Genomic DNA, 18,718 nt, shown 5'->3' with positions numbered 1-18,718 from the left:
CAGGGCTGTCTAAAATGTGACCCACGGGCCACATGCGGCCAGCAGTGCGATTTAGGCGGCCCGCCTACAAGCATAGAAATTTACATAAATGCTGGTAAATGAAGCCGAGCTACCGCAGAGCTCTCACTAAAGTGGCAAATCAAAATATATTGTCTGTTGTTTCAATAAAAACCTAAGGTTGGACAGCCCTGGTGTAGTGGATAGATAGCTGATTTTGAAGCTGGGAAGACCTGCTTTCAAGTTCCTTCTCTTGACATACTAGTTGTGTGTCTGTGCTAGGCAACTTTCTTATACTATAAATAGCAGAGGAGGTGACTGAGTGAGGTCTTCTGATACTTGCCCGTAGTAGTAGGAGAAGAGTCTTAATCTGTGTTCTTAGAAACAGATTTTGTGACCATTCTACCCGGGAGCCGGAGTGCTCTAGGAGAAGAAGCATTTGACTCAGAGGCAGAAAACTTGGATTTGGATTCCAAGCTTTGCCACTTATGTTTGGTTAACTCTTTCTTTAAATGGAGATGCCATCTGGCAGGGTTGTCATATGGAAGGTGCTTTGTAAACTTAGAAAACACTATATAAATGGGGTACTCTTTTGCTAACACATGAACAACCTCCACTAAAGTCTATTCAAAGACATTGTTGTGGTAGGGAGGTAAACCTGGGTTCTTGAAGGTTATGTTAGTAGAGAATAAGTTCTAGTAGGTTAAACAGGATTATCCTTTAGCAATATTTAGCTTCCTACTGAAGTAGGGCAGGTGGGGCGGTCTGGAAGTAAATACTACTGAAATTAAATAAAGGGTCTGGAATCAAGGAGATGACCTAATGTTACATGCTTAAATTCCACCATTTTACCTGACAAAAAGAATTGTGCTAGCATCTTTTAGTTATTGTTTCTGCTGGACAAATTCAAATAGTGCTTAGGAAAATTGATACTTGGCAGTTAAAAATTATTTCCAGGCCTTTCCATATTTCATTAAAGAAGATTGATTTGTCTAACTTACGAAGGAATGGCTACAACACTTTTGAAAAGTAGCTATATATTTAAATAATTTCTTAATAATGATAGTGAAAAAGTCTGGAAGTTGAACAAGGATCTTGTTGACATTCTTTACTGTGTGGTAGATTGAGGATTTAAAAAAAGCAAAAATTTAATAGCTCTTGAGCTTGATGCTGTTTTGCTTTTCTGATTCGTTATGTGTGACTGGAGCCTAGAAGTATACTATAATAGCCATAAGCCTATTTTAAGAAATATGTTTTAGCTATTTAATACCTGAAATGCAAATGAAGAGAGGCACTGTTGAAAGGATCATAGATCTAGAGCCAGAAGGGATCATCTGGGCCATCTTCCTTCATTTTATGCCAAGGGAAGGTAAGGCACTTGCTGCCCAAGGTCATAATACTACAGGTAAAGTAATCACGAAGGTAGCAATTATAAGAGGCAGGTTCAGAACCCAGATTTTCTGACTTCAGAGGCATGTGGTCTTTCCATTGTAGTGTGCAGGGAAGGAGTCACAGAGTCAAGAGGACCTGGGTTGGAATCCTGACTCTGCCATTTGCCAGCTATGTGACTTTGGGTAACTTGCTTCACTTTTCTGGGCCTCAGTTTTGTCGTCTTGTAAAAGGAACATGTTGGACTATATAATCTTCAAGATTCCTTCTAGCTGCAACTCTATGAACTTGTCTAACAATATAAGAAATATTTACAAGTGATCATTAAGTAATTAAAAACATTCAGAAAGATTCCTCTATCATTGCACTCAAGGCTACTTTCTAATATCATTCTCTTCCCTCTCTCCTTCTTGTTTCTCTTTTTTTTTTTTTTTTTTTTGAATATTTGCCCTTGTTGGTGTTGGATCTGAAGCATCCTCTAAAAAGTTAATGGATCTGTTGCCTAAAAGAGAACTACATGGTCAGAATCCTGTTGTGACTCCTTGTAATAAGCAGTTCCTGAGTCAATTTGAAATGCAGTCCAGGAAAAGTAAGCACAACTCTCCCTCCTCATTCCCCCTTCCCCAAATCCTTTTTAAAAAAATAATGTAACATATTTTGTAGGACCTTAAGGTGATATGAAAATCATCTTAACACTTAGGTTGTTGTCAGTGGGAAATCTGAAAGCAAAGTTTATGTATTCTTCACGATGGCTTTAGTAATGAATAATCACTTAAGTCTTTCTTAGTACTGATAATTAGCATTGGTCCTTTCTTCTTGAAGTCTTGTTACTAGCCCTTAACACAGAAGATGGTATTACTGCACCTTTAGATAGACATTATGCAGTTACAAAGTCCTGTCATGCCTGCTGTTAAATGGTAGAGAAGGAGTGTTTCTGTGTCCTTTACATGTAGAAAGAATTGATTTTGAAACAATCTTGGGTATTTGAAGCATTAGGAACTGCAGTATAAATAGTTTTGTAATTAAAAGGATTTAAGTTAATCTTTCTAGTCAATATTTATTGATCTGTCACTACTACTGTTACACATGGTACAACGAAGACTTGGCATATTCTACACTCTTAGTGAACCTGATCTAATTGGGGAGACATGACAGCTAAATATATAGCCAACATGAATAGAAAAAATTTAAATGTTTTATCACTTTTTTGAGAAGCTCTTATGTTGTAGAACTTTTTATAAAACTGAGTGGTTTGTACAACTGAAATTCTTGGCTGCTGCAGAATACCTGGTATTTTGAAAGTAGGTTTTGCATTTCCTCATTGGATGTACCTTAAAACCTGGATTCTGAGACTTTAAGAAATCACATGGATATGAACACCTACTAAACCAACACTTCCACGCAATTTGCACAGGCCCAAGGCATCTACAAGTTTAAGTATATTGTGAATGAAGATGGGGAGGGGGAGAATTTACCCCTGACAACAGTGGTTACATTTCAATGGACTGATTTAATAAATGCTATTTATGAGTATTTGGATATTTGCAGCTACACAATCAGGACAAATGTCTGGGGAAGGTAAAGCTGGCCCTCCAGGAGGCAGTTCACGTGCAGCATTTCCACAAGGTGGTAGAGGACGGGGCCGTTTTCCAGGGGCTGTTCCAGGTGGGGACAGATTTCCTGGACCAGCTGGACCAGGAGGGCCACCCCCACCTTTCCCAGGTAAAAATTTTCTCAAATTACCATGGATAAACTTGACTTCCCAATACCTCTTTTCCTTTTCTCTCTTTTTCAAGTTATGCATTATTAATGTGACTTACTCTCCTTGTTATGCTATTTTTGGAATCCAGGAAATTTGATCAAGCATCTTGTTAAAGGAACTCGGCCTTTGTTCCTGGAAACTAGGATTCCATGGCATATGGGGCACAGCATAGAGGAAATACCCATTTTTGGCCTAAAAGGTCTTTATTTTTCTCCAAACTTGCTTGACTTTATATATAGAATATTTACATCCGTCTTATTTTCTTACCTCTTTAAAAAAAATCCTTTCAAGACCATTTTTCCTCGTTTCACTTTCTAGCTTGGCATCAGAATAGAATTTAAGGTGGGTGATTTCACTGTAAGAAGTGTATATACACTGAAAGGTAGACATTTAAAAAAGACACTCTTGAGTATTGTAATCCTTTTTACTAAAGTTTTCATTTATTTGAATAACATCTCTTAAGAACTAAAATGTTTTAAAAAATTAAGTTTATGCAAATATGCTTTGCCTTCATAGTTAATATAGGATTTAAGTTGTGGGTTATATATTAAGAGGGATAATCTTGGCATGATAGTGAGAAGTATCTCATTATTGAATTTTTTCTCTCTCTCCTTTATCCTATAGCTGGACAAACTCCACCACGTCCACCCTTAGGTCCTCCAGGCCCTCCTGGCCCACCAGGCCCTCCACCTCCTGGTCAGGTTCTTCCTCCTCCATTAGCTGGGCCTCCTAATCGAGGTGATCGCCCTCCACCACCAGTTCTTTTTCCAGGACAGCCTTTTGGGCAGCCTCCACTGGGTCCACTTCCTCCTGGTCCTCCACCTCCAGTGCCAGGCTATGGCCCCCCTCCTGGTCCTCCACCTCCACAGCAGGGACCACCTCCGCCTCCAGGCCCTTTTCCACCTCGCCCACCTGGCCCTCTGGGGCCACCCCTCACACTTGCTCCTCCTCCACATCTTCCTGGACCACCTCCAGGTGCCCCCCCACCAGCTCCACACGTGAACCCAGCTTTCTTTCCCCCACCAACCAACAGCGGCATGCCAACATCAGACAGCCGGGGTCCACCACCCACAGACCCATATGGCCGACCTCCCCCATATGATAGAGGTGACTATGGGCCCCCAGGAAGGTAAGTTAGGCTGGAAGGAAATCAAAGGGCAACGTGTTTTGTTCTGTGGGGGGAAAGAGATGTTAGTGGCCATTTGTGCCTTTTCATCTAATTTTAAAGAAAATCTGCTTCATAAGCCTTTTTTGTAAAAATATCTTTAACTTTTTGCCTCAGATATTTTACATCCATTTTTGTAGAGAGGCATGAGAAGGGGATGCAGGACTTGGTCCTAGGTGTCCTTGATTTGCTGGGCTGAGACTTAGTGCAGTGCCAGCCAACCCTTTACATCTTTGGATGTTACAGTGAAGGCATTAGACTAGATGGTTTTAAACGGGGCTCCTTTCTATCTTCTTGAATCTGTGATCACATATCAAAGAGCATGCATTTATTCCATTCACAGTTTTGAGAGTTGACTTCATTACTGTGGCATGTCTAAGTGTACATTCTACTTGTTCATGCATTTATTTTCTTGTTAAGATAGTTGATAGGAAATTATCTCTTAAGGCCATTGAAATTTTTCCTTGTTTCATAAATGAAGCATTTTGTATAATTTGTGTGCTAATTAAGCAGCTATTCTTCATTTCAAATTAGTTTCTGTCTTTGGAATGCTTCTATGTATCTAACAGCATGATAAGTGACTAGGTTTGATAAACTGCTTTGTCAGGTCTCTTGTACTTCTATAAAATATTAGACACTTTAGGGAATGTACAGATTATGTTGCTGGAGAGATTATCATTATGTGAAAGTATGATTGTATAATCAAATTATTGGAAAACATTTGTTTATTTGTATGTTAAAAGCATTAAGGGAAAGCATCAAGTAAGCCTCGGAATCAGTAGGTCCTCAGTTCAAGGTCCATCTTTGCCTTAATGTGGTCTGTGTAGCCCTGAGCAAGTTGTTGAAACTCTCGGCCAGGCAATGTCCTATGGACTAGAAAACAGCCAGCCAGCCCGTGTTAATGGCCCTTCCTTGCCAGCCTCCTCCTCACATTTAGTCACCCGGTTAGACTATGCTTTTGTAGCATGTTAAGGAATGCTGGCAGTTCAATACTGTAATACTTAACAATGGAACTAACACTCATTTCATTTTTTTTCCCGTTACATTTAATGACAACTAGAATGAGTTGTTTATGCTCCTTTCTGCCTACCTTCTGCTTCTCTCAGTTATGTCTGAGTATATGCTACTTTGAGAATGCCATACATGGCTTCTTTGAAAGGGAACCAAATAACCTGGCTTCTTTCTGTCAGATTTCTAGGGCAATTTTTTTTTAACCTCTCTGAAGGTTTTCTAATCTGTTTAATGGTGTAGTTGGACTGGTTGACTTTGGAGGTCCCGTCCAATTTTAAAGCTTTATTAAGTTGTGAGGTTATTCTGGTCTTTTGTTATATGTTGGCCAATTTCTAGTTTTGTAATTTTTTTTTGGTCATAAGAAACTTTTAAGTGTGAATTTGAGCACAGTTGTACTCATCATGGTGTCTTAAATGAAAAATTAAGATAGCTAAGGTTTTCCTTGTATTCAAAGTAGTTTTTCAACTGAATGAGATAAAATCTAGTGAAATTAATTTAAACTTTGTTTTATTGAGGAAAAATAGAACTTTATTGCCACTCTTTCTGAAATAGATAAACCACTATCCCTAAGGCTGAAAAAACAGTAGCTAAAGGTTTTTTGTTTGGATTGTTTAAAATGGAAAGGATTTCTACAGTTGAAAGGCATAATTTAAGGTTTATTTTAATTGTTGCAGAGAAATGGATGCTGCAAGAACTCCATTAAGTGAAGCAGAGTTTGAAGAAATCATGAATAGAAACAGGGCGATTTCGAGCAGCGCCATTTCAAGAGCTGTGTCTGATGCCAGTGCTGGTTAGTTATTTCTTGGACTTTGAAATTGTCTTCGTTCTGGTGCTTAGAAGATCCTGAAAATCAGAAAAATTGCTTTTAGTGAGCCAGTTATTTACCCAGGATGGTTTTTGCCGTCTCGTGAAACTTTTTAAAATGCATAATTGAAATCCTTGGTCATTTTATGTTGGTTGCTTTTGGAAAATAATATGCCGTTCAAAGTGCTGCTGTGATGAGTAGATGGTATTTTAAAACAAATAATAGAAAAATAAGTTTTACTGGAATTTTATTGACTTGCAATGTTTTATTTGTTCTAGGTGATTATGGGAGTGCTATTGAGACATTGGTAACTGCTATTTCCTTAATTAAACAATCCAAAGTATCTGCTGATGATCGTTGCAAAGTGCTTATTAGTTCCTTGCAGGATTGCCTTCATGGAATTGAGTCCAAATCTTATGGTTCTGGATCAAGGTAAAACTTTCCTTTTTTAGTTCTGTTTAAAACTACTGATTTACAAATACAAAATTACCGCAGTCTTTTTTTAGGATTTAAAATAAAGCTTTTGGTTTTACTTTTAACAAAGGATGCATCATCTCTTTCTGGAATAGTGAGTCCTAAGCAGTAGTGTACCTTTGATGTGGCAGTGGATAGAGCCCTGCCTTTGGCTCCATGGTCCTTGAGTCCTAACCCTGACTCTGCTCTTCACAATCTGTATGAGTTTGAGCAAAGTCATTATTTACCTTCTTTGAGCCACTACTGAAGGGTCTGGAATCTTTTGATCAACAAGTGCAATTAAGAGCCTGCTCTGTGTCAGGTGCTGGGACACACACCTATAAACTTGGTTGTATGCATGCTGTCTCCCCTATTAGACTGGGAGTTCCTTGAGAGCAAGGACTGGTTTTGTTTTTTGGTGGGGGCGGGGGGTACTTTCTTTGAATCCCCAGGGCTTAGCTTAGTTCCTGGCACATAGTATGTGTTTAGCAAATGCTTTTTGACTGATTGTTACATTTTAAGCCCAGAGTAGAAATTGTAATTTTTGAGGAAAATGGATGCTAATTAATTTTCTAAAGTTTTTATGTGTGCCGTAGCCACTGACCACACTGATTAGCAGTTCACATGACTGTTCTCTTTAGCTTTTCATTTTCCAAGGAAGAGTTTCTCTCTTGGTTAGGGTTCTTAATGGTTAGAAGTTTGCTTGATGAGAAGCTTCTGTATCCTGGTGTAGAAATATTAATGTTTTAGATACATCTCTGGCATATGATGGTCCTTCTTTTAACCACAGCAAATCCTTAGTTGGGAGATGGGAAGACTAAAAAGGAACATAAGACTATGCACTGCCAGTTTGCTGTTCTTACTCCCTCAGATCGTCAGTCTGTGCTTGGTCAACAACTGTGACATTTGTATAAGTCATTTTTGCCGAAAATAATTTTAATGTTATTTTATTTACAAATTGCAAAGGAGAAGTGCGGTACATAGATTTAACTGTCAAATTAGTGGAAATTCTAGTCCTCAAGTATGAAATATGTCTAGAAGGTGTGATTTACCTTACCTATGGCTATCTTTGGCAGTGTAGTAGAAAAGCTCTAAAAGTAACTCTTGGAATAAGAAGTATTTTAATATTAAACTTGATGAATGTACTAAACTGGTATCCTTCAAAAGCTTTAAAGGGAACAAATCTTGGATACCATGTAAGCCACAGAAGAATAGCCACTGAGTCACTCCTCTTTTTGTTATAATAGTAGCACTGTGTTAGTTGGAGTAATGTTGTCAACATCTGCTCAAAAGGAATAATAGAATAGGAGGCAATTTGACCTACTGGCCCAAGTTTGGCACTTAATTTGAAGTCTGGAACAACTGGATTTAAGTTCCTCCACTATTATTTATTGTGTGACTTTGGGCTAATCACCTAAAACCTCAGATTCTTTACAGGTAAAGTGAGATGAATACTTTTACCAAAGGTATGTACACTAAATAAGATGAATGAAGGTTAGATGAGGTAACAAATGTAAAGCATTCTGCGAACCTAAAGTGTTTTGTGCACCTAGGTAGCTGGTGGCCCAGTATTAGGGTTTTAGGCCTAGGTTCAGGAAGATCTGAGTTTAAATCTAGTCTCCAACACCGAGTAGCTGTGTGATCCTGGGCAACTTAATCTCTGCTGCCTCAGGCCCCTCAGCTCTGAAATAAGGATCATAATGATAGCACCTGTGCTGCAGGATTATTGGGAAGATCAAATGAAATGATAATTATGAAGTGCCAGACAGCGCCTGGCATGTACAAGTGCTGCATAAATGTTAGCTATTTGTACCTTTTGTTTTCTCAGGCTTAAAATAGCTGGTTTGAAATTACTTTTTATTTTTCTGCTACTTCCATTTTTATTACTATCTTTTGGTCAAGTGGGGTAGAAAACTAACATCATTCACAGTAATGGGCAGAGAAGGAAAAAAAAAAACTTAACGTAAGTCCCTGAAATTGAGCCTTTACAAAAGCGTAGTAACCTTTTAAAGCCTTTGCAGATTTCTCTGTTACCTCATTTGTGACTCGCGGCAGCCTTGGGAAGTGGGGCTAACAAGGACAAGCCATTTTACAGGGGAGGAAATTGAAGTGGGTATAGGTCAGGTGCCTTGTCCATGGTCATACCCAAGTGTCACACCTGGATTCTTTGTAAATCATTCCGACTCCAGGTCCACCGTCTTATTTGTGATAGCATGTTACATCTGTTGAAAATGGAAAATGGGAAAAAGTAATCACAGAGAAGGAAGGGGGAGAGTAGAAACAACAAAATATTTCCAAAGATTTCCTTTTGTCTTTGGAACGTAATTCATCCTATAGTCTATGTCACTAGAGCCATGGAACTTGAGAGAGAAAAGGAATGGGGGAAGAAACTGATACCAAGAAATTAAGTAGGTCTCTCTGCCCAAAACCATGTCTGGAGAATAGGTTTAGAACCCAGCAATTTTTATATTACCTAATGTAGATAATCTCTAACTTCCCTTCCTGCTCTAAGATTTTGTGCTTCTTCATCCAACTCTTGTAAGGGGTAACTAGGTGGTATGGTGGAGAGAGCACTGGGCTTGGAATCAGGGAGACTCATGTTTCTGAATTCAAATCTGACCCCAGACACTTACTAGCTGTGTGACCCTGGGCAAGTCACTTAACCCTGTTTGCTTTAGTTTCCTCATCTGTCAAATGAGCTGGAGAAGGAAATGGCCACTCACTCCAGTGATTGCCAGGAAAACCCCAAATGGGGTCACAGAGTCAGACACAACTGAAACAACTCAACAACAGCAACAGCAAAATCCAACTTCTGTGAACGTGCACTCATCTAACGATTATAATGCTCTCTACCTGGGTCAGATTCATACTCCTTAGATCAATAGGAGGAAAGAAAAAAACATCCCTTAAGAATCTCTTCCCTGGATTAATCTCAAATTCTTAAGACTAGATGCTGTTCCCCCTAGCACTGAGTACCCGTTCCTAAAACTACCCGTGTGTGTGTGTGTGTGTGTGTGTGTGTGTGTGTTTTCCTCTCATGGACTGTTTTCGATTTCTTATATTTCTGATTCATTCTTGACTTAAAAAAATTAACCAAAATACCTCTTGTTACAAAATGTAATTTTGTCTTAAAATAATGTTAGAAACTTTGGTTTGTTGTTTGCTGTGTCAGAAAAATCTGATTGAAGAATGTTCAAATAGGATAAACCTAGTTGATTGAGAGGGAGAACCCAAAATGCTCAGGCTTTCATTATACACAGTATTAATTGGAAGAGTAGCGTTCTAGGATTCTGTTGAGCTGCTGATAACCCAAGCTATCTGTCTCTATAATAGCATCTTTACTTTGTTTTAGCCAAGTATAATTCTTAACATTTGCTGAATTGATTTGTTTGCTAGTTTGTGTTAAAAATTGTATATATAGCTTAGTACTTCGTGGTGTGACATTAATAAAAATATAATCTTATGTTGCTCTTTGTGACACAAGACAAGTAATACAGGGAAGGGATGGGACAAGGTAGAAGATCTAAACAATATTTGAAAGGGTTTTTTGTCTATCGGCATTTTTTTTAGGGACCTAGTTAAGAAGAGTATTAATCTAGTAATTTCTTTTAGAAGACGTGAACGATCAAGAGAGAGGGACCACAGTAGATCCAGAGAAAAGAGCAGACGTCACAAATCCCGCAGTAGAGATCGTCATGATGATTATTATAGAGAGAGAAGCAGAGAACGAGAAAGACATCGGGATCGTGACCGAGACCGTGATAGAGAACGTGATAGAGAGCGAGAATATCGCCACCGTTAAAAGAAGGTGGGTATTGCTGGTTCCTTCTGTATGTCAGCGTCTGTAGTAGTATTAACATTAAATATAACTCCAAGGCTGTTGTTTATACAGTAAATACCTACATATTAAATGGTCCCGCTACATGTACAGGATTTGTTCTTCAGGAAACACACAAGACAGTAATGCCAGGTAAGCAATTCCAGGTAAAATAAAAATCCATATTTCTTCTCCCTTCTTTTAAATATTCTTACTGCATGAATATGTTAATTTGTTTGATATGTGATTGATTCTTTTTTAGGGAAAAAAGGAAGATACCTTAACTACTTTAATCAAGAGGTCTCATTTTCCACTACTAAAATCTGAAAATTTGTTATCCCCCTAAATCATTTTCAGAGTTTTCATTTTCAGTAAATTAAAAGAAATTGTTTGAAATTTCCTATAAGATATAAATACCTACACACCAGATTTTCTTTAAAAAGGTTTAAAATTTTTTTTTTGAGTTTTACCCCCCTAATTGTTATTGTCATGGGTAAGCACATACTTTGGTATCATAATTAGTTTGAGGATCAGCAAATGGTTACGACAAGATTAAATACTTTTCGATAGAAAGCATATAATTTCACAATCACAGAACTTGTTAGAATCATAAAAAGCTATTTCATAATGCAATAAATATAAAAATGACTTAATTCTGATTTGTTTAGAATGTCAATAGATTAATAAAACTTAAAAAAATTGAAGATCCTTATTTAGCAGTTTGAGACAAAGCCTTTGGCCAGAAATCAATTTGCTTTAATGTGTCATTCATAAGCCATAACCATTGCTTGTCTTATCTTTTTTTCTGTACTTTAAAACAATTTCTTCTGTATGTGTTAAGGATATTAATAGAAGAAATGTCTATGTATAATTCATTTTCATGTATAATTTGATTTTATATTTGTAACTAGCATTTATTCATAACATGAGAAGTGGGGAAAGGTATTACATGGCTTATGCATGTGACATAAAGGGTTACTTTTTTGTTATCAATAGCATATTTGCCCTTGTGTTGATGGTGGATCCATATTTAACTAAATTAAGCCCTTTCTTATCTAGGGCTATCCTCTAATAGCTTACTTTTAGTAGTAATTTGGTACACCTAGGAAATGTAATCACTATTGTCTGGATACAGGTATAATTTTTAATGTTCAAGTTTCAAACTTTATCTAGTATAGACAGCTAGAATAGATTTTTTTTCTAGACCCTCAGATGTTTTCACATTTTAAAATAAATAATTCATGAATTCTACTGCTCTGTAGAAAGTGACCCATTTAAGTTGAATAGTGGTTACATACTTTAACCAACATATCAGTGGTTTTAAATTTTGCCTAGTTTTAATGTTCTTCCTTGGCCTTTTAGTTTCGTAATTACCGAAAATGCAGATTTTCGTGAATTCAGTATGTATGTATAGATAATGGGCAAAACAACCCCTTAAGGGGAGGTAAAAACAAATTACCGAGGGTTAAAAAAAAATTCCAGACCTCATATATACAGAAATACAGAGATTTTAAAAATAAATTTACTTTTGATGTGGGTAGAAATTGAATGTTGTAGCATTTTGTGAATCTGTATCTTAAGAAGTATGAGTTTTTTTATGCCCCAAATTTGAGAACTTTCCAAACTAACAAGGAAAAATTCTACTATTTACTGTGCCAATTAAATATTGAAGTAAGTTGTGACCATCATATGGCTTGTAATCCTTAATGATTTGAGTTTTGTCAATCTCATTTCAAGAATCATATTAGTAACCACATATTTAATTTATGCTCAGCTACAGGTTCTGTGTTTTAATTTGTTATTTAGATTTTGTCAGTTAGCATCAGCAAGCTTCTAGTTAATGAAAGCATAGCCATAATAAAACTCGAATACTGTTAGGATTTAATTGTTAAATTTGTTGATCCTCATTAAAGGCCTTGTGCCTGGTTATTTCTTTTTGTTCTTAAATATGCTTAATGACATTTTGAAAATATACATTCTTTTCAGCAAAAATTCCTGACATGTAAAGTCCATTGTAAATTTAAAATACTTTGATATTATATTCCAACGTTAATCACCTAGGTATTTAATGAGTTAAGTTACATTAAGCGATTAACTATGAACCGGGAACATGTTATTGAAATCTTTTTCTTAAAATTCTGATGTATCATACCAAAATTCCCTCATTTTATTTTTGTACATTAATCCAAACTGAGTTGTAATATGTGCCTTCATCTAAGAAAAAAGCATTTCTTATGGATTTCTGAGATAGAGTGTGCTCTTTGCTGTACCAAAATTATTGATTACGGTTGTAAAAGTCAATTAAAAGGTTGTGGAGCAGAGTAAAATATTTCAGCCAAAGAATCTTGGCAAAATTTAAAAACCCCAAACCTTAATGATAGAAATTATTGCTAACCCACTAAAAATGAGGTCTGCCGTTGACCTGTTTTGAAGCTTTTAAATTCATGAGTCCTCTTGAGCTTTCTTGTAAGATTTTAGATGTACTTGATGGATCGATAGCAGCCTGAAAGCCAAATGAATGTCAGTGGAAATTATGTATGCAAATAAAATAGCAATGAATTTTTATAAAAGTGACACATTGATACAAAAGCCAGGCACTTTCTTAATTGTTAATTTGATGGATGTCAACAAGTTGTTATTTGTCTGTCCCATCTTAATTTTTTGTGTGTTCAAAGTGTTGGTAACGTGTTAAGTACATTCACTCATTTCTTAAAATTGTGTAACTACCTTTATAAAACTATTAGTAGTTTGAGGGGAAAACCTCTAATATTGTAAATTTTGGTGTGTAACTGCATTGTGCTTCATTTTTTGTAATTTCTTCATCAATATTCTCAAACCACTCTAAGCAAAATATAAGTAGCATAGCGCTTGCTTTACATAGTTTTTTAAAAAATGAGTTGTTATTAATAGTCTAATCTTCCCTTTCTTTTCTGGATGTGAATTTCCTTTATCTTTTGTAAAGGAAAGTATCGTGGGTCGCTTAATTTTTCTTTTTGTCCCTATTCTTTTCCCTGTAAAACATCTCAGAAGTGATTAGCTTTATCAGGATGAGAGAGGTCGAACTACTGATATGTTTTTCTTTTGAAAGATAAGTAAAAATAAATTTGATCTGAAATTGTTTTAAAAAGAAAAGAATAAAACCTGAATGTTTGAATAATTTGTCAGCCCTATTATAGTGTAGTAATTCAACTAATTCACAGTATACTAATTGGGAATGTGGGGTCATTTATTCTAAGCTGGGCTATATTTTATTTGTACTAGCTATGAAAAACAAGCATGTTAGAAACAAGATTGTGGGGTGTAGCTTATTGTGGACACATGATTTAGCAGTGCTTTTTGCTTTCTAACAGTAAAAATGCTGATAGCAAATTTCACTTATTCTGACAAGACCTCTTTCTGGTAACATCCCTACATTATAGAACATTAAATGTTAATTTGGGCTTTATATGCTTGAGAGTAATAAAAGTACAACTCTTTATTGACCTGGCAAATTCTGACTGATCTTTGCCCTTTTTCCCATTGCTCTAATCAGTCTGGTTTTATCTCCAGTCACTTCACGTCTGTAAAGTTCACATAGTGAACGTTACCTTATCAGCATGTTGTAGGGAACAGAGCATTGGACTTTGAGTCATGAAGGATTTACTAGTGCTATGACCTTGAGCAAGATGCTTTTAACTGTGAGAGTCTCAGTTTCCTCATGTGTAAAATGAGAGGATTAATATTCACGACCTCTGAGGTATCTTCTAGTTCTAAAGTTACGATCCTAGATTTTTTTGGTTTCCTAATATTTAGAATAGTTGAACTTCAAAGTTTCTTTCATTCTAGTATTCTGTACAGAACTGTGGTTGTACAAAATTGCTAAAAACATAGCAGTATAGTAAAAAACCTAATGCCCAGGAAACAGCTGTAAAACAAGTTTAAAAGACCTGGCTTATTGGGTGAGGGGGAGAAGTAAATATTTTTGTATGCTTTGTCACAATTATTTTGCAGTTAGACTAGAACTGACAAACAAGAAAGAGCTAGAGAAAGGGATCCCTCATGTATGTTTATATTTGGTACTTAAATATTTAAAAATTCATTCAACAAACGTTTTTAAAGCAATTGCTATATACCAAGCACTCTGCTAAATAAGTTTTTTCAACTTTTAAAAGCATATTAAAAACTGGATAATCTAGCCCTCTGTTTCTTTTGTCCTTCAAGTGTTTTACATTTTATTGCATACGCTTTTTGTTCCCCAGATAAAATGAAAGTTCTGACCAATAATGGTTAAAAAGTATGTCTATTTGTAATATTCTCTTAAATTTAAGGACTTTTAGATGTCTTGGTACATTATTTGTAAAATGGTGATTTGCATGAATGCGTTGTAAATATTTTGCTTATGGTGGTTTGAGAATAAGTATAGTTTTATTTAAAAACTCATTGAGTTTCCCGTTTTTATACTATTTATCAGTGACTGTGGGTTGCTGCATCTCCTCACCTTCATTTCAATGTGAAACTTACTTTCACTGTTTAGTTTGTAAACTAGAGTGTAGATTTGTTTAAATGAGTGTTTCAGATTAATATTGAATGATTAGTTAATACTATTCAGAACAAAAGTTTATGTTTTCATAATCTCAAAGCTTGCCTTAAGGGTAGCAGATTTTAAATTTACACAGTAATTCTTAGCCAATCGGATGGGGGGAGATTACATGCTATGAGCCTTATTTGGGTGTTAGAACTGACTTTGAATATGATTAGAATGCCAAATAATTAATCTGCTGCCACTGTGAGGCAATTTAGAATACCACCCTGTACCTTATAAAAAAAGACGTTAGTTTAAAGGAGAGGTAAGTACTATTCAAGGGCCAAAAGGGAAAAATCTTAAAATTGTTGTTTTAATAATGGGATTTTTTTTTGTAAACATCTACAATAAACAGAGAATTGTTTGTATTATATAAGTACATCAACATGTAGGAATTTAGACCTACAGTCCTTTTTTATTTAGGGTGTTAATAACAAAATATAAGTACCCATTGTTTAGTGCCCTCGTTATTCTCTCCTACTCCAGGACACTTTTAAGCTAGAGGGGAAAGGAAAGGTTCAGTCATAGAGTTTTGGGTCCACTGAGTTGAACAAAGTCCACCATTATAGTGCTTTTCTTTTTGCATTACCAAAATCTTATTAGCCACGTGAAATTGCCTTATTAGTTTAAAGATACCTGATGGATTTGTTGAGATTTTTTTAAACAGAAATTCGTAATTTAAAAAATGAAATTGTTGAACTGTTATGATTTTGCATTACCAAAAAATGTTAATGAATCTTGTTTCTTTGTGTATGGACTTTAATACACTTATTCATTTAGATGAACTCCAAATTTTTCCCATAGCTTTTGTATTATAACTGCTGTCATAATCCTAGCTTTTGTGGAAGGTCGATGACACAGTTATCATGCATGGCATAGTCATTACTGATAAGACAGAATGACCTTCCTGAAAGCACGGACATAGAAAATATTTGGAATTTCTGTGCTCTTTTCTAATTCTTTGTTCATGTAGATGTCTACTTAAGTATTTCTGAAAAGTTGTTGAATGGGTTAATGGAAACATTTGTAATTTACTTTTAAATTTGCTTTCTTCTGAGATAACTGTGAAATTTGTATTTCTAAGTGACTAATAAATGTGTGAAGTGTTTAGAAACAAGGATTAAAAAATACTGGAATGTTCTAATTTTTTATGTTCTGTATGATTTTTTTTAAAGGGTTCAGGTTGGGTTTTTTTTTTTTTACAAGATGATGAATCAACCTTGTTTTATATATAGAAATTTGTACTGTGCATTTAAAGGCCTTTCTAGAAAAGTCAGGAAATAATATCATGTTTAAATACCAAACAATATAAAATGCCAATCAATGTATGTAGTAAAATGTTGTGTGTGTGGAGGGGTAGTAAATACATGTTATTTTCCCATCCCTCCCCCCCCAATTGATTTTTGTTATTTAACATGTCAGATCTAAACATTTGCTTTACCTTTATACTTTGCATTGCATTCATTTAATACTTGCCCTAACCAAAAATATGCAATGTGAAGGATGAAAAAATGTGAAATAAACTTCAAATTACAATTTTGGACTTAATTCATAATTGACAATTTATAGTTCTCTCAGAAGTTCCATAATTAGAAATGCAATAAAATAAAACACTAGAAATCTTTAGTAACTTTTTGCAGAGTGAATATAAAGTCTACAAAAATATCTCTGAGGACTTGGGAACTGTGTTTTAGAGAAGAAAATACAGACTAATTATCAAGTTCCAACCCCTCTACACACAAACACACATATGCTTCTATAATCAGACTCATCATCATCATCATCATCATTATCATCAAGCGTGAGCCAAAGATGAGAAAACAGTCCTTAACTTTAAGATCTTCCAAATTAATTGGGAAGACAAAAAGTAATTAAAATCCATTTAGGAAACTTCTAAGTAATTGACAGGAATTCTCGATCCATTTTGTATATTAATAGTAATAAATTTAAATTTTGACTTAAGGAGATCCACACAGCACAGTATTTTAAAACAAAGACTACCTTTTTAGCGTTAAATATATAATTCCTATGATTCCTTCAACTCCATTATTGAAGGAGTCCTTACAAGAACTTTTGGATGGTCTTTTATGGAATTATCTCTTAAAGATTTGGTGTTAAAACTACAAATTTATGTTGTCACTGGAAAAAATTGCTTTTAATACTTATGAAATTGTTGAATGTTTAAACTGTGACTACCTGAAATATGAAAATTTATGTAATAGATTATTATTGACTTCTAAATTCATCAAATTATGCCATTTACTTGTGAGATTTTAAAGTCAGTTATTTAAAGTGAACATTGTAGATTTTTAAAAAATTAAATTTTGTCTTATCCTTAGCCAATAATGCTGGTTTAGAAATTTGTCTGGGTGGAATGGGGTGGAAATTTAAGTAAATGTTTTCCATTTGTATTATGTCTAAAAATTTGTATTTAGATGTCATCATATTTAGTTATATTGCCCATATTGATTTCTATTTATACTTTTTGTAATGTGGAGCAGCATATGATTTATAATGATTATAGATATTCTTCCTGTATGTTATTAAATAAATATAATTTATTAATGTAAAGAATAATTTTATTTTCAGTTCAGCTTTTTCATTTGTTATATGAATTAATTTAGAATTGGTATGTAGGTGGATGAAAATACATAGTCAAATCATCCAAGCACACATTCATTTACTTTTGTAGTATACCTTTAGGAAAAGGTCTAAATGTTTCCATCATCACAGTGAGACAGTAGCTGTTTTGTTATTGGTGCATATATGGTTTTTTTAAGCCACTAAAATTTTGTTTGGGGGGGAAGGAGAAAGAATATGTTGTGGGAGAAAAATGCAGGTGGTTAGATGATCTATTGATTTGAGTTTCTCTGCCAGTGGACAAACAGCTACTGTTTCCATAATGCCTATTTTGTGTTAGATTATATGATGGTGAAGTAGATGCACGACTTGTGTCTGTATAGTTAAGCCAACATTTTTTTCTGTGTATTATGGGGAATAGCAAAATCTACATCACAAATTTTGACACATTACAGCTGAAGGAAGAGGAACACCTTGCAAGACAAGAAACATTCTTCATGGGGGAAAATGACGCTTGTCCAGCAGTTTGCTTCTTGTGATTGAACTGAACCTGTAAGGATTCATGGATAAAATGAACAGGAATAGATCTGAATAAAGCAAATCTGCATAAATGGTAACCAGTAGCTCTACTTTTACTTTTTATGTTGCTTAACTGTTTTATTTGAAGGAAACCTGTGTGATTTAAAAGTTATAGCTTTTGCAACTTTATTACTGGTTATATACATTTGGCCATTATAATGTGCAAGCAATTGGAAAAAAAGTCAAGTAAATGCTTGTTTTTATAGTAGTTTGTTCTTGTTAAAATGTTCATATGATAATGTCTGTAAACAGCACCACTTTGATTACAATAGATGTAGTGTTGTAATAAACTGTTTAATGGGGCTGATGTGTAAAGCTGTTCAAGTTATTTGATGTTTACACCTCAGGGAAAGTCTTGTGTTCAGCAATATTTGAAGATAATGTTACTATGACAACATTTATACTGTTCTTTAAAAAAAAGCATCGCAATAGTTTTTGGATATGCATCAACCTAATCTTGCGTTCAGTGGATTAAACATACTAATTAAGTGTCTCTTGCACTTGATTTTGATATTAGAATAGGTGATTACACGGAGTATTTAATATTTCTATATTCTGCTTTTCTAGCTATTTTTACCTAGATGGCTTGTGAATTTACT

General features: G+C 35.1%; 1 protein-coding gene across 4 annotated transcripts in view; it reads left to right on the top strand.

Moving 5' to 3' along the window:
* CPSF6 (cleavage and polyadenylation specific factor 6) overlaps positions 1–18,422 on the top strand; it is a 34,904-nt gene extending 16,482 nt beyond the window's left edge. Inside the window, exons 4-11 of one of the 4 annotated variants that reach the window (XM_036759739.1) lie at positions 1,830–1,975; positions 2,935–3,108; positions 3,237–3,347; positions 3,773–4,277; positions 5,999–6,114; positions 6,408–6,561; positions 10,198–10,390; positions 17,996–18,422. In XM_036759739.1, coding sequence (XP_036615634.1) covers positions 1,830–1,975; positions 2,935–3,108; positions 3,237–3,347; positions 3,773–4,277; positions 5,999–6,114; positions 6,408–6,561; positions 10,198–10,384 — 1,393 coding nt within the window. In that variant the 3' untranslated portion in view covers positions 10,385–10,390; positions 17,996–18,422. Of the gene's footprint in view, positions 1–1,829; positions 1,976–2,934; positions 3,109–3,236; positions 3,348–3,772; positions 4,278–5,998; positions 6,115–6,407; positions 6,562–10,194; positions 10,391–17,995 lie in introns of all 4 variants that reach the window. The other 3 variants (XM_036759738.1, XM_036759741.1, XM_036759740.1) reach the window with 3 other exon arrangements.
* Positions 18,423–18,718: the final 296 nt, after the last annotated feature.

The sequence above is a fragment of the Trichosurus vulpecula genome, chromosome 5 (genome assembly GCF_011100635.1).
Source record: "Trichosurus vulpecula isolate mTriVul1 chromosome 5, mTriVul1.pri, whole genome shotgun sequence".
Taxonomy (NCBI): Eukaryota; Metazoa; Chordata; class Mammalia; order Diprotodontia; family Phalangeridae; genus Trichosurus; species Trichosurus vulpecula.
The sequence above is the reverse complement of the archived record's forward strand: the minus strand, read 5'-3'. Positions and strand labels throughout refer to the sequence as shown.